Here is a 12,998-nt window from a genome sequence, read left to right on the forward strand (position 1 = left end):
GAGCTGCTGTAGAATGGCTGCCCCTGCTGCCCCTGGGAAGTTCAGTTGCCAGATCCTTTATGACTCCAGCTTTTACATATCGATGGCTTCCAATTCAGAATCTGGAGTGGGTGTGTCTGATTGGTCACATGCCTTGATCACATGCCTCAATCACATGTCCATGCCCTCATCACAAGGGAGTCTGGGAAGGTAAGTCTAACATTTTCTGGTTCTGTGGTGGAAGGATGGCTCTGATGTATCAGATGGAGAATTTCCCAAACATTCAGAGAAGGATCAGAGGGTGGGCAGACAAAGGAGCAACAGCTCTCCACTCCATGATTTAATTCTTACCTCAGCCCTGTAGGCAGGGGTTGTTTTCCCATTTCACAGATGAGGAACCTGGGAAATGAAGTCACTTGAGTATCACATGAATTGGATGTGAGTCAGGGCTACCTTGACTCCAAAGCCACTAACTTTTGCCCTCTGTCTATGTAGCAGAACAGAATAAACATTGCCCTGGGCCTTGGAGAGCAGCCTTCAGGTCTTCACCCTGCCAATATCCATTTATGGTTTATTTATCATTCATTGAATGCATACTTGGTGTTTTGAGCAATGCAGGGATACAGGAATCAGCCATGCCTACAGGGAGCTCACAGTCTGGAAGGAGGAACAAGACATGCACTGAAACCATCTGTCAAGTCTGGGTGTAAGAAGTGCTGTGCTGGGGAAGCAGCCACGTTGTCACCTTAAATAAGTCACCCCAAACCATTCTAGGCCTCTGCTTTCTAATTTCAGTAATAATGTGAATGTGAATGTGAATGATTTTGTCTAATTCTTTTCAACTTTTTATTTCTATCAACTCCAAAAATATTCTTCGTTATTTAGAAATAGGTTGCTTATTTTCCAAATATTTGGAACCTTTCCAGATATCTCTTCGTTATTGATTTCTAATTTAGTTCTCTTGTGATCAAAGAACAGATTCTGTTCTTTCCTTTTCAGTTAGCTCATATTATTGTATGGCCCAGGGATGGTCTATCTTGATGAATGGTCCAGGTGCCCTTGCAAAGAATATGGATCTGCTGCTCTTGAGTGGAGTGTTTCATAAATAATAATTAGGTTAAGTTGGTTGATAGTGTTGTTCAAGTATCTTATTTCCTTACTAATTTTTCTCTATTTGTTCTGTTGTTTATTGAGAGAGGAGTATTGAAATCTCAAATTTAAATGGTCAGTTTTTATATTTTCCCTTTTAGTTCTGTCAGTTTTTGCTTTAGATAAATTCAAACTTATTTATGAGGTACATACACATTTAGGCTTATTATGTCTTCTCAATGAATTGGCCCCTTACTCATTATGGAATATTCCTTGTCCTGAAGTCTACTTTGATAAAAATACGGACATTCTATCATTTTTGTGGTTACTGTTACAGTCTATTTTAATCCATTCCTTTACTTTTAACCTACCAGTATCTTTCTAGTCAAAGTGCTTTTGTATTGGGTTGGCCAAAAAGTTCGTTCAGGATCAGTAAGATGTTACAAAACCTGAACGAACTTTTTGGCCAACCCAAATAGGATAGCTGGATTTTCTGTTCTATTCAGCTTGGCAGTCTGACTTTTGAGGGTCGTTTAGACCATTTACATTCAGTGTAATTATCATGAAGTCTACCATATTGCTGAGTTGGGTTTTTTTTCTATTTGTCACATCTTTTTTCTTTTTGCCTGTTTTTCTGTTTATTTTTGATTACTTGAATATATAGCTCTTGGTATTCCCTTTTTTTTTTTTTTTTTTTTTTTTTTGGTAGTACGCGGGCCTCTCACTGTTGTGGCCTCTCCCGCTGTGGAGCACAGGCTCCAGACGCGCAGGCTCAGCGGCCATGGCTCATGGGCCCAGCCGCTCCGCGGCATGTGGGATCCTCCCGGACCAGGGCATGAACCCACGTCCCCTGCATCAGCAGGCAGACCCTCAACCACTGCACCACCAGGGAAGCCCTGGTATTCCCTTTTTTATCTCCACTAGTGACTTGTTAGATATCCTTCTTTTGGGGAGGGGATGGTGTGCCATGGTTGCTGTAGGATTTATAACATGCAACTTTATCATTGTTTGCCATCGAATAATATGTTACTTCATACATATTGTGTTGCTGTAAGGTTTGTACAGAGAAGCAACACACTATTTTATTTAGCCTTTCCTAACCTTTGTGAAGTTGTTGTCATATGTTTTACTTTACATATGTTATAAACTCTACATAGCTTTCCTATTTCCTTAAATAGTCAATTATCTCTTAGAGAGAATTTTTAAATGAGAAAACTAAAGTCTTTTATATTTTCTAATTTACCATTGCTACCCTCTTCATTCCTTTGGCATATTCAGGCTCCCCATCTGGTATCATTTTCTTTTGGCCTGAAGAACTTCCTTTAATGTTTCTTGTAGTGTCAGTCTGCTCACAGCAAATTCTCTCAGTGTTTATATGTCTGAAAATGTCTTTATTTTGCCTTCATTTTTGAAGGTTATTTTGCTGGATATAGAATTCTAGGTTAACAGTTTTTTTTCTTTCAACACTTTAAAGATGCTGTTCAACTTTTTAAAATTTTTGGTTTGTATTTTCTTCAGATGAAAAGTTGGTAGCTACTCTCATCTGTTCTCCCCTGTGCATAGTGTATCTTTTTGTTTTCTGATTGCTTTTAAGACTTTTTTCTTTATCATATCACAATTTGATTATGATATGTCATGGTGTGATATTCTTTGTGTTTTTCTGTTTGGGGTTCATTGGATGTCTTTGGTCTGTAGGTTATAGTTTTTTTCTGTATTCAAATTTTTAAATTGAAGTGTAGTTTATTTGCAATGTTTTGCTGTAGGTTATAGTTTTTATACAGTATGGAAATTTTAAGATCATTATCTCTTCTGCCTCCCCCTTCTGAGTGACATTTCAGGCTTTGTACTGGTTTACTCTTTCAGCTACATCAGGAACTTTACTATAAATACATACCAAAGAGTGATTTTTCTTCTTGAAAAAAGTTAACATGTTTTCCTTTAAAATGCCAACTGAAATCTGCTTGGTGATTTCCTGTGGCTGCTTATTTGTTGTTCCCGTCACAGTGGCTCCCTTATGTGTCTTTTCTTAAACTGCCAGTAATTGTGGACAGTCTAGACAAGAAAGCAGAAAAAGGGTGGGAGTCCTGCTTTTGCCTCTTACCAGCCATTGGATTTGCTTCATGTGAAATGGTTGCAATAAAGCCTTTTTCCATAAGTATTATGAGAGTTAAATGAGAACAGAGCTTATGAAAGTACTCTGTGAATCCTGTAAATTAATAGCCCACGGAGCCTTCTTCCAGGGGTGGGATGCAGCAATTTATATGTCTGAAAGCATTCATCTCCTTCTTTTTCCTCATCTTCTTGTCTTTGTAGTTGTTTTTTCTCTTTCCACGAGTTAGGAAGAGAATGTTAACGCTTCCTGTTGAAATCCTCAAGGTCACTTGAGGAAATTTGTGGGGAAATTTTTTCCCTTTAGGTCCATTTATCAAGGTAACAGCTGAAGCTGTGATTGATTACATATACCCGAGGACATTAGGCTGTGCAAGATTAGAAATAACCACTGCTTTATGCTAAGCATCTTTCTCGCAGGGGGTTTCCACTGTGCTGTTACAGTGAACATGCCTTGGCAGAGTTAGCGAGTGTCTGCACCAATAAGCATGTTAAAAAAAACTTCTGTTCAATAAAAGATTCTGTGAATGAGGGACTAAATAATGAAGTAAAAAAAAATCAGAATCTCTGCTGAGGGGACGGCCTTATTTCTGATGGTTGCTTAAGTTATCTCAACTTATTTTAAACAAAAAGTTTATCTATCATCTTCAGAAAATGAACTCTCCAATGCAACAAGCCCTGCAAAAGGAGTTGGTGGATTTACTGAAGACACTATACATGGGCTAAGTGTCCACATCATGCGACCCTAACAATCTAATCACAGCCCTCTTTTCTTCTCTTTTAAATGACTGACCCCAGGGACAATGCTAAACACCACCCCAGGACCACTGGCCTGGCCTGGGGCTGGCTCCATAGAAAGTGTAAAGGTGTCATCCAGATGATCAGTAGCTGCATCTTTTTAGATGATCAGGTTAGAAATCCAGGAGTCAGAAATCCAGAAATCCATAATTTCTCTGTTATCCCTCACATTCAATCAGCCATAAAGTCCATTCATTCTGCAGTTGACCCTTGAACAACGTGGGAGCTAATCCAAGTATAACTTATAGTAGGCCCTTCGTATCTGCAGTTCCTCAACATCCACAGGTTCAACCAACCACAGACTGTGTAGTACTGTAGTATTTACTGTTGAAAAATGTCCACGTATAACTGGACCCATGCAGGCAGGGAAGAAGCACAGCCAAGCAGTCATCCTTTCCTGAGTTTGGATCTTGACTCTTCTGCTTATGGGCTGCATGACCTTGGGGAAGTTATTTAACCTCTTCAAGCTTCATTTCTTCATCTGTATAATGAACTTGAACAATACTACCTAGCTCAAAGGGTTTTCATAAGGATCAACGAGATGATCTGTGAAAAGTGCCCAGAAAATGGTACACACAGTAAATGTCAACTGCTAATATGTCCATCTACTTCCAGTTAGAGCATAAAGGTCTATAATCAATTATCACCATCCAACATGGTATCTACTGCGTTATAGCTGTTGACTTTGCTGCCTGTCTCTTTCACGCAAATGTGAGCTCCTGGTGAGTAAGCATATTGTCTGTTTTTATCCCCAGCTTCAAGAACAGTGCCAAGCACATTGTAGGTCTCAATAAATACTTGTTGAACAAATAAATGACTTAATATCTACCTAAAATTCAGCTACGAGGAACAGAATATTTCATTCACTGCTCTAGACACTTGAAAAATTTCCCCAGGTATTAAGCTAAATCAGAAAGCGTAAGCATCTGTGAGAATAGTACTACTTAGCATTTATCAGTCCCTTACTATGTACCTAGAACTGTGCTAAGCATGTAAGTAATGCATTGAATCACAGAGAGGTTAGGAAATGTGCCCAAGATCACGCAGCTAAAATGCAGCTGCACCACTCACATGGGCTCCAGAATGTTCTTTTATCTGGATCTGCTTTGTGCTGAGACTATGAGGCTGTGGGGAGGGACCATGGAGGAAGCAGCCCTATGAATCCCATCATTTTGACTAAAGTAAGGATGCTGTTGAGAAGACCAAAGAAGAAATTTCATTGTGCTTTTGATATTTCCCTGCAACTGAGGATGTAGTTGGCTTTTTGATTTATAGAACCGTGGGAATTCTGTCAGTAACGAGCATTCTCTTTTCTTATTTGACACTACGAAGTTTAAAGCCAGGGGTTTACTCTGCCCCCACCCCCAGTATATATTCGACTTTGTGGTGTGAATTTATCACCTGTTTTCTTTGGACTTTCTCATGTATTTCTAATTAATGTTTGTTGGGTTTTTTTTTGCGGTATGCGGGCCTCTCACTGTTGTGGCCTCTCCCGTTGTGGAGCACAGGCTCTGGACGCGCAGGTTCAGCGGCCATGGCTCACGGGCCCAGCCGCTCTGCGGCATGTGGGATCTTCCCGGACCAGGGCACAAACCCGCGTCCCCTGCATCGGCAGGCGGACTCTCAACCACTGCGCCACCAGGGAAGCCCTACTTTATGTTTTCTTATAGTAGTTTATGACCCTTGTGAGTTTCTTTGAACCCCTTTGGGAATAAGGCAGGGTGTGTCCTGTCCATGTTTTTGTGGCTTGTGTGGTTAACTCTTATATTCATCATTTAGGAAGTAGAAGCACAGTTGGAGGAATTGAAGAGGAAATCAGAAAATGAAATAAAGCATCTGCAAGAAGAGAAAGAGGCCCTAAGTGTGAAGCTCCAGAATTCACTGCTTGAGGTAAGTCCCGAATAAAAGCTGTTCTTGGAATGATGGTTCTGGGCTCCAGGAGTTTTTGATGAACTGAGATGCTAGGAACCTTGGGAAGCTACCGTGACCTCCTTACATTTAGCATCCTTGGAAGGAAGAAAAAGACTTCATCCTGACAGGAAGGCTGTCTCAGGGGCATAAGTTCAGCTGCAGATAACAGAGAGCCTGCTTTATAGAGGCTTAACAAAGAGGCACTTAATGTCACACATAAAAGAGGGAGGCAGGAGGCTGCTGTTGTTGATTCTGTGGCTAAATGATATCAGGCCTGGAAAATCTGCAAACATCTTGGTCCTGCCCTCTCCCCACCCCCGGCTTTATTATCCATGTCCTGGGCATTAGATACTTCTGCCTTCCTGGGCTCTTTTCTTTATCAAAAAGAATTAAAAATTATAATTTGTAACTGTACTGTCATAAAGGTGAATATGCTCAGGCTGCAGTTTTTTCTTCTGATTCTGAAAGAAATGAAAATATTTTCATGGCCCCTAAATGCATCGTAGGTTCCTAGCACTGCACGCAGGAGAAGTTGGCTCAGATTCCCCTTGGCTGTGAGAATGACTGTCACTGTTCCAGTTGTCATGCCCAAAGTTAAAGCAGGAAAGAAGGAGGGGCAGGGATGACCAGGCCTTCCCACTTCATCAGGAAAACAAAAGCATGCGCAGAAGACCCCAGCTGACTCCTACTCCCATTGGTAATATCTGTGCCACGTGGCCAGCCTCCTCCCTGGTGGAGGCAGGCAAGGAGAGCAGGGTAAGGAATGGATGTAAACCAGCTGAACAATGGAGTTTTCTTCTTGGGCCCACTTGTCCAAACCACCCAGGGACCAAGTTCAAAGTTTAAAGGCGTTGTGGACAGTGTTACTAGGGAGAAGAACTTGCCACTGACGGACTCCTATTCATCTTCAGTGCCCTTAACACTGTGCTGGAATTCCCTGGGCAGAGTTTATTGCCGTAAGTTCTCTGCGGTAGTACCTACCTCATAGTAATTGTTAGGAGAATTAAAAGAGTTAATACTGTAAAATGCTTAGGTCTGTGCCTGGCACAGAGCAAACACACCATTAATGATGCTCTTATATATTGTACATGTGTCTACTGAATGTTGTTGTGATTGTAAACATGCATCTGTCTGCTCCATAAGATGACAGCTCCTTGAAGGCAGGGATGATATTTTATGATCTTACCATCTTGCTCTCTGTCCCTTCTCCTCCCCACTTTACACCTGAGGAGCTGCCTGAGGAGCATTAGTTTTAGCAACATCTGAGGTTCCTTTATGGTTATTGACCTTGTTCTTCTCAAAGTCTAGAGCAGGGAAACCAGACCGTTTAATTCACACTCTACAATTAGTTGGTTAATAATAATCATAATTAAGCCTTTATAATTTAATAGCAGCATTTAGCCACTCTTCTCTCATATTATCTGTATAATTCTTAAATATTTTTCCTTTTCTTTACCAGCTAACTTTGTAAAAAAGAAATAGGGTGGCCTTCCAGGAATGGTATGAAAACTAATGGAAACCATGCTACAGCTCTGATATAGTTATGTGGATGTGAATAATTTAAAGAGAAGTGTGGAATATTGTAAACCCGCCAGGCTCATCTTCTTCTGGAGCTAATTAGAAATGGCCTCTCTAGAAGCATGTCTGGGATTTGTCTAGTGGGGCACAGTCCCCAGAACTGATTGACCCAAGGGAATGGGTCCCAGATTAATGACCACAGCGGGTGATAGGACTTTGTTTTATTGCTGAATGTTTCTATTCTGCTGTTTTAGGTTTTAAGGCTGGAAGAATTTATCCAACAGAATAATGTACGTCCCCCGAGAGGCAATGAACGGCCCCAAGAACTGGACTGCCAGCACTGCAACATTTTAGAGACCCAGGTAACCTCTAGCTTTTTCTGCTTTAATTAAGGATATTTTTCTTCTTCTTTTCAGCACTTTGGTGTCCCCAGTGACACATGCTGGCATTAATGGACTCTTTTATTTCCCCCCTTAGAACTGCCAAAATGCCTGAAATAAAAAATCATTATAAAATCAGTTTGCAAAAACCACGATGAAAATAGAGTTCTGAGTAATTATCCACATGGTTTGAAAAAGAACAGGGCTTGTCAGATGACTTTTCTCTGCCTCTCTGAGAGCAGCCTGGCTGGCAGATCAAGGGGCACTGGACTAGAGTGGGGTCTTTGATTCTGCCCAGCAAGAAGCATAACAGTAATCATAACTCCCCCTCAAGTGCATGTTGAGAAGCTTGGGTTGTTTCACCATGAAACTCGGCTGTCATCCGACCCTGCTGGGTCTAGACCGTGATCCCTCCATGAGCTTAGTTCTAGAGAGAAGTACAGACCACTCCTACATAGAGTTGCAGGAGGAACCTTGATGAGTATCAGTTCCACTTGATTCAATTCAACATGCACGTTATTCCTTCATTCTGCAGTCATCTGTGAAATACATAACAAGTGCCAGCCTCTGAGCTACATGCTACATGGGAGAAATATATATAAACAAATAGCTTTAACACAATGTGGACATTTAGTAATAGAACTAAACATCTGGTGCTGTGTTTTCTATTAGGCAACTGTTATGTACTTTACAGGTATAGTTCTTTTTTAAAAAATTTAATTTATTTATTTTATATAGCAGGTTCTTATTAGTTTTTTTATTTTGTACATATTGGTGTATATATGTCGTCAATCCCAATCTCCTGATTCATCGCACCACCATCACCCCCGTCCCTCCGCTTTCCCCCCTTGGTGTCCATACGTTTGTTTTCTATGTCTGTGTTTCTATTTCTTCCCTGCAAACCGGTTCACCTGTACCATTTTTCTAGGTTCCACATATATGCGTTAATATACAATATTTGTTTTTCTCTTTCTGACTTACTTTACTCTGTGTGACAGTCTCTAGGTCCATCCACGTCTCTACAAATGACCCAATTTCGTTACTTTTTATGGCTAATATTCCATTATATATATGTACTACAACTTCTTTATCCATTCCTCTGTTGATGGGCATTTAGGTTGCTTCCATGACCTGGCTATCGTAAATAGAGCTGCAGTGAACATTGGGGTGCATGTGTCTTTTTGAATTATGGTTTTCTCTGGGTATATGCCCAGTAGTGGGATTGGTGGGTCATATGGTAATTCTATTTTTAGTTTTTTAAGGAACCTCCATACTGTTCTCCATAGTGGCTGTATCAATTTACATTCCCACCAACAGTGCAAGAGGGTTCCCTTTTCTCCACACCCTCTCCAGCTTTTGTTGTTTGCAGATTTTCTGATGATGCCCATTCTGACTGGTGTGAGGTGATACCTCATTGTAGTTTTCACTTGCATTTCTCTAATAATTAGTGATGATGAGCAGCTTTTCATGTGCCTCTTGGCCATCTGTATGTCTTCTCTGGAGAAATGTCTATTTAGGTCTTCTGCCCATTTTTGGATTGGGTTGTTTGTTTCTTTAATATTGAGCTACGTGAGCTGTTTATATATTTTGGAGATTAATCCTTTGTCCGCTGATTTGTTTGTAAATATTTTCTCCCATTCTGGGGGTTATCTTTTCGTCTTGTTTATAGTTTCCTTTGCAAAAGCTTTGAAGTTTCATTAGGTCCCATTTCTTTATTTTTGTTTTTATTTCCATTACTCTGGGAGGTGGGTCAAAAAAGATCTTGCTGTGATTTATGTCACAGAGTGTTCTTCCTATGTTTTTCTCTAAGAGTTTTATAATGTCTGGTCTTACATTTAGGTCTTTGATCTATTTTGAGTTTATTTTTGTGTATGGTGTTAGGGAGTGTTCTAATTTCATTCTTTTACATGTAGCTGTCCAGTTTTCCAGCACCACTTATTGAAGAGACTGTCTTTTCTCCATTGTATATCCTTGCCTCCTCTGTCATAGATTAGTTGACCATAGGTGTGTGGGTTTATCTCTGGGCTTTCTATCTTGTTTCATTGATCTATATTTCTGTTTTCGTGCCAATACCGTATTGTCTTGTTTACTGAAACTTTGTAGTATACTGTGAAGTCAGGGAGTCTGATTCCTCCAGCTCCATTTTTTTCCTCTCAAGATTGCTTTGGCTATTCAGGGTCTTTTGTGTTTCCATACAAATTTTAAGATTTTTTGTGCTGGTTCTGTAAAAAATGCCATTGGTAATTTGATAGTGATTGCATCGAATCTTTAGATTGCTTTGGGTAGTATAGTCATTTTCACAATATTGATTCTTCCAGTCCAAGAACATCGTATATCGCTCCATCTGTTTGTGTCATCTTTGATTTCTTTCATCAGTGTCTTATAGTTTTCTGAGTACAGGTCTTTTACCTCCTTAGGTAGGTTTATTCCTAAGTATTTTATTCTTTTTGTTGCAGTGGTGAATGGGATTGTTTCCTTAATTTCTCTTTCTGATCTTTCATTGTTAGTGTATAGGAATGCAAGAGATTTCTGTGCATTAATTTTGTATCCTGAAACTTTACCAAATTCATTGATGAGCTCTCATAGTTTTCTGGTGGCATCTTTAGGATTATCTTTATATAATATCATGTCATTTGCAAACAGTGACAGTTTTACTTCTTCTTTTCCAATTTGGATTCCTTTTATTTCTTTTTCTTTTCTGATTGCTGTGGCCAGGACTTCCAAAACTATGTTGAATAATAGTGGTGAGAGTGGACATCCTTGTTTTGTTCCTGATCTTCGTGGAAATGGTTTCAGTTTTTCACCATTGAGAATGATGTTTGCTATGGGTTTGCCGTATATGGCCTTTATTATGTTGAGGTAGGTTCCCTCTGTGTCCACTTTCTGGAGAGTTTTTATCATAAATGGGTGTTGAATTTGGTCAAAGGCTTTTTCTGCATCTATTGAGATGATCATATGGTGTTTATTCTTCAATTTGTTAATATGGTGTATCACATTGATTGATTTGCGTATATTGAAGAATCCTTGCATCCCTCGGATAAATCCCACTTGATCATGGTGTATGATCCTTTTAATGCGTTGTTGGATTCTGTTTGCTAGTATTTTGTTGAGGATTTTTGCATCTATATTCATCAGTAATATTGGTCTGTAATTTTCTTTTTTTTTGTAGTATCTTTTTCCGGTTTTTGGTATCAGGGTGATGGTGGCCTCATAGAATGAGTTTGGAAGTGTTCCTTCCTTTGCAATTTTTTGGAAGAGTTTGAGAAGGATGGCTCTTATCTCTTCTCTAAATGCCTGAGAGAATTCACCTGTGAAGCCATCTGGTCCTGGACTTCTGTTTGTTGTAAGATTTTTAATCACAGTTTCAATTTCATTACCTGTGATTGGTCTGTTCATATTTTCTATTTCTTCCTGGTTCAATCTTGGAAGGTTATACCTTTCCAAGAATTTGTCCATTTCTTCCAGGTTGTCCATTTTATTGGCATAGAGTTGCTTGTAGTAGTCTCTTAGGATGCTTTGTATTTCTGTGGTGTCCATTGTAACTTCTCCTTTTTCATTTCTAATTTTATTGATTTGAGTCCTCTCCCTCTTTTTCTTGATGAGTCTGGCTAAAGGTTTATCAATTTTGTTTATCTTCTCAAAGAACCAGCTTTTAGTTTTATTGATCTTTGCTATTATTTTCTTTGTTTCTATTTCATTTATTTCTGCTCTGATCTTTATGATTTCTTTCCTTCTGCTAACTTTGGGTTTTGTTTGTTCTTCTTTCTCTAGTTCCTTTAGGTGTAAGGTTAGATTGTTTATTTGGGATTTTTCTTGTTTCTTGAGGTAGGCTTATGTTGCTATAAATTTCCCTCTTAAACTGCTTTTGCTGCATCCCATAGGTTTTGGATCATCGTGTTTTTGTTGTCATTAGTCTCTAGGTACTTTCTGATTTCCTCTTTGATTTCTTTGGTGATCTCTTGGTTATTTAGTAATGTATTGTTTAGCCTCCATGTGTTTGAGTTTCTTATGGTTCTTTTCCCCTGTAATTGATTTCTAATCTCATAGCATTGTGGTCAGAAAAGATGCTTGATATGATTTCAGTTTTCTTAAATTTACCAAGGCTTGATTTGTTGACCCAAGATATGATCTATCGTGGAGAATGTTCTGTGTGCACTTGAGAAGAAAGTGTAATCTGGTGTTTTCGGATGGAATGTCCCATATACATCAGTTAAATATATCTGGTCTATTGTGTCATTTAAAGTTTGTGTTTCCTTATTAATTTTCTGTCTGGATGATCCGTCCATTGGTGTAAGTGAGGTGTTAAAGTCCCCCACTATTATTGTGTTACTGTCAGTTTCCTCTTTTATAGCTGTTGGCATTTGCCTTATCTATTGAGGTTCTCCTATGTTGGGTGCATATATATTTAGAATTGTTATATCTTCTTCTTGGATTGATCCCTTGGTCATTATGTGGTGTCCTTGCTTGTCTCTTGTAACATTCTTTATTTTAAAGTCTATTTTATCTGATATGAGTATTGCTACTCCAGCTTTCTTTAGATTTCCATTTGCATGGAATATCTTTTTCCATCCCCTCACTTTCAGTCTGTATGTGTCCCTAGGTCTGAAGTGGGTCTCTTGTAGACAGCATATATTTGGGTCTTGTTTTTGTATCCATTCAGCAAGCCTGTGTCTTTTGGTTGGAGCATTTAATCCATTCACATTTAAGGTAATTATCGATATGTATGTTCCTATTACTATTTTCTCAATTGTTTTCAGTTTGTTTTTGTAGGTCCTTTGCTTCTCTTGTGTTACCCGCCTAGAGAAGGTCCTTTAGCATTTGTTTTAGAGCTGGTTTGGTGGTGCTGAATTCTCTTAGCTTTTGCTTGTCTCTAAAGCTTTTGATTTCTACATCAAATCTGAATGAGATCCTTGCTGGGTAGAGTAATCTTGGTTGTAGTTTCTTCCCTTTCATCACTTTAAATATATTGTGCCATTTCCTTCTGGCTTGTAGAGTTTTTGCTAAGAAATCAGCTGTTAACCTTATGGGAGTTCCCTTGTATGTTATTTGTCATCTTTCCATTGTTGCTTTTAATAATTTTCCTTTGTCTTTAATTCTTGTCAGTTAGATTACTGTGTGTCTCTCCTTGGGTTTATCCTGCCTGGGACTCTCTGCACTTCCTGGACTTAGGTGGCTATTTCCTTTCCCATGTTAGGGAAGTTTTCGACTGTAATC

General features: G+C 39.2%; 1 protein-coding gene across 1 annotated transcript in view; it reads left to right on the top strand.

Annotated features, from left to right (window-relative positions):
- The window catches only part of FAM184B (family with sequence similarity 184 member B), a 120,812-nt gene that overhangs the window by 52,593 nt on the left and 55,221 nt on the right, over positions 1-12,998 (top strand). The window contains exons 6-7 of the mRNA XM_060103848.1: positions 5,755-5,865; positions 7,659-7,766. Coding sequence (XP_059959831.1) covers positions 5,755-5,865; positions 7,659-7,766 — 219 coding nt within the window. The remainder of the gene's footprint in view (positions 1-5,754; positions 5,866-7,658; positions 7,767-12,998) is intronic.

The sequence above is a fragment of the Mesoplodon densirostris genome, chromosome 1, assembly GCF_025265405.1.
Source record: "Mesoplodon densirostris isolate mMesDen1 chromosome 1, mMesDen1 primary haplotype, whole genome shotgun sequence".
In the NCBI taxonomy this organism is placed as follows: domain Eukaryota; kingdom Metazoa; phylum Chordata; class Mammalia; order Artiodactyla; family Ziphiidae; genus Mesoplodon; species Mesoplodon densirostris.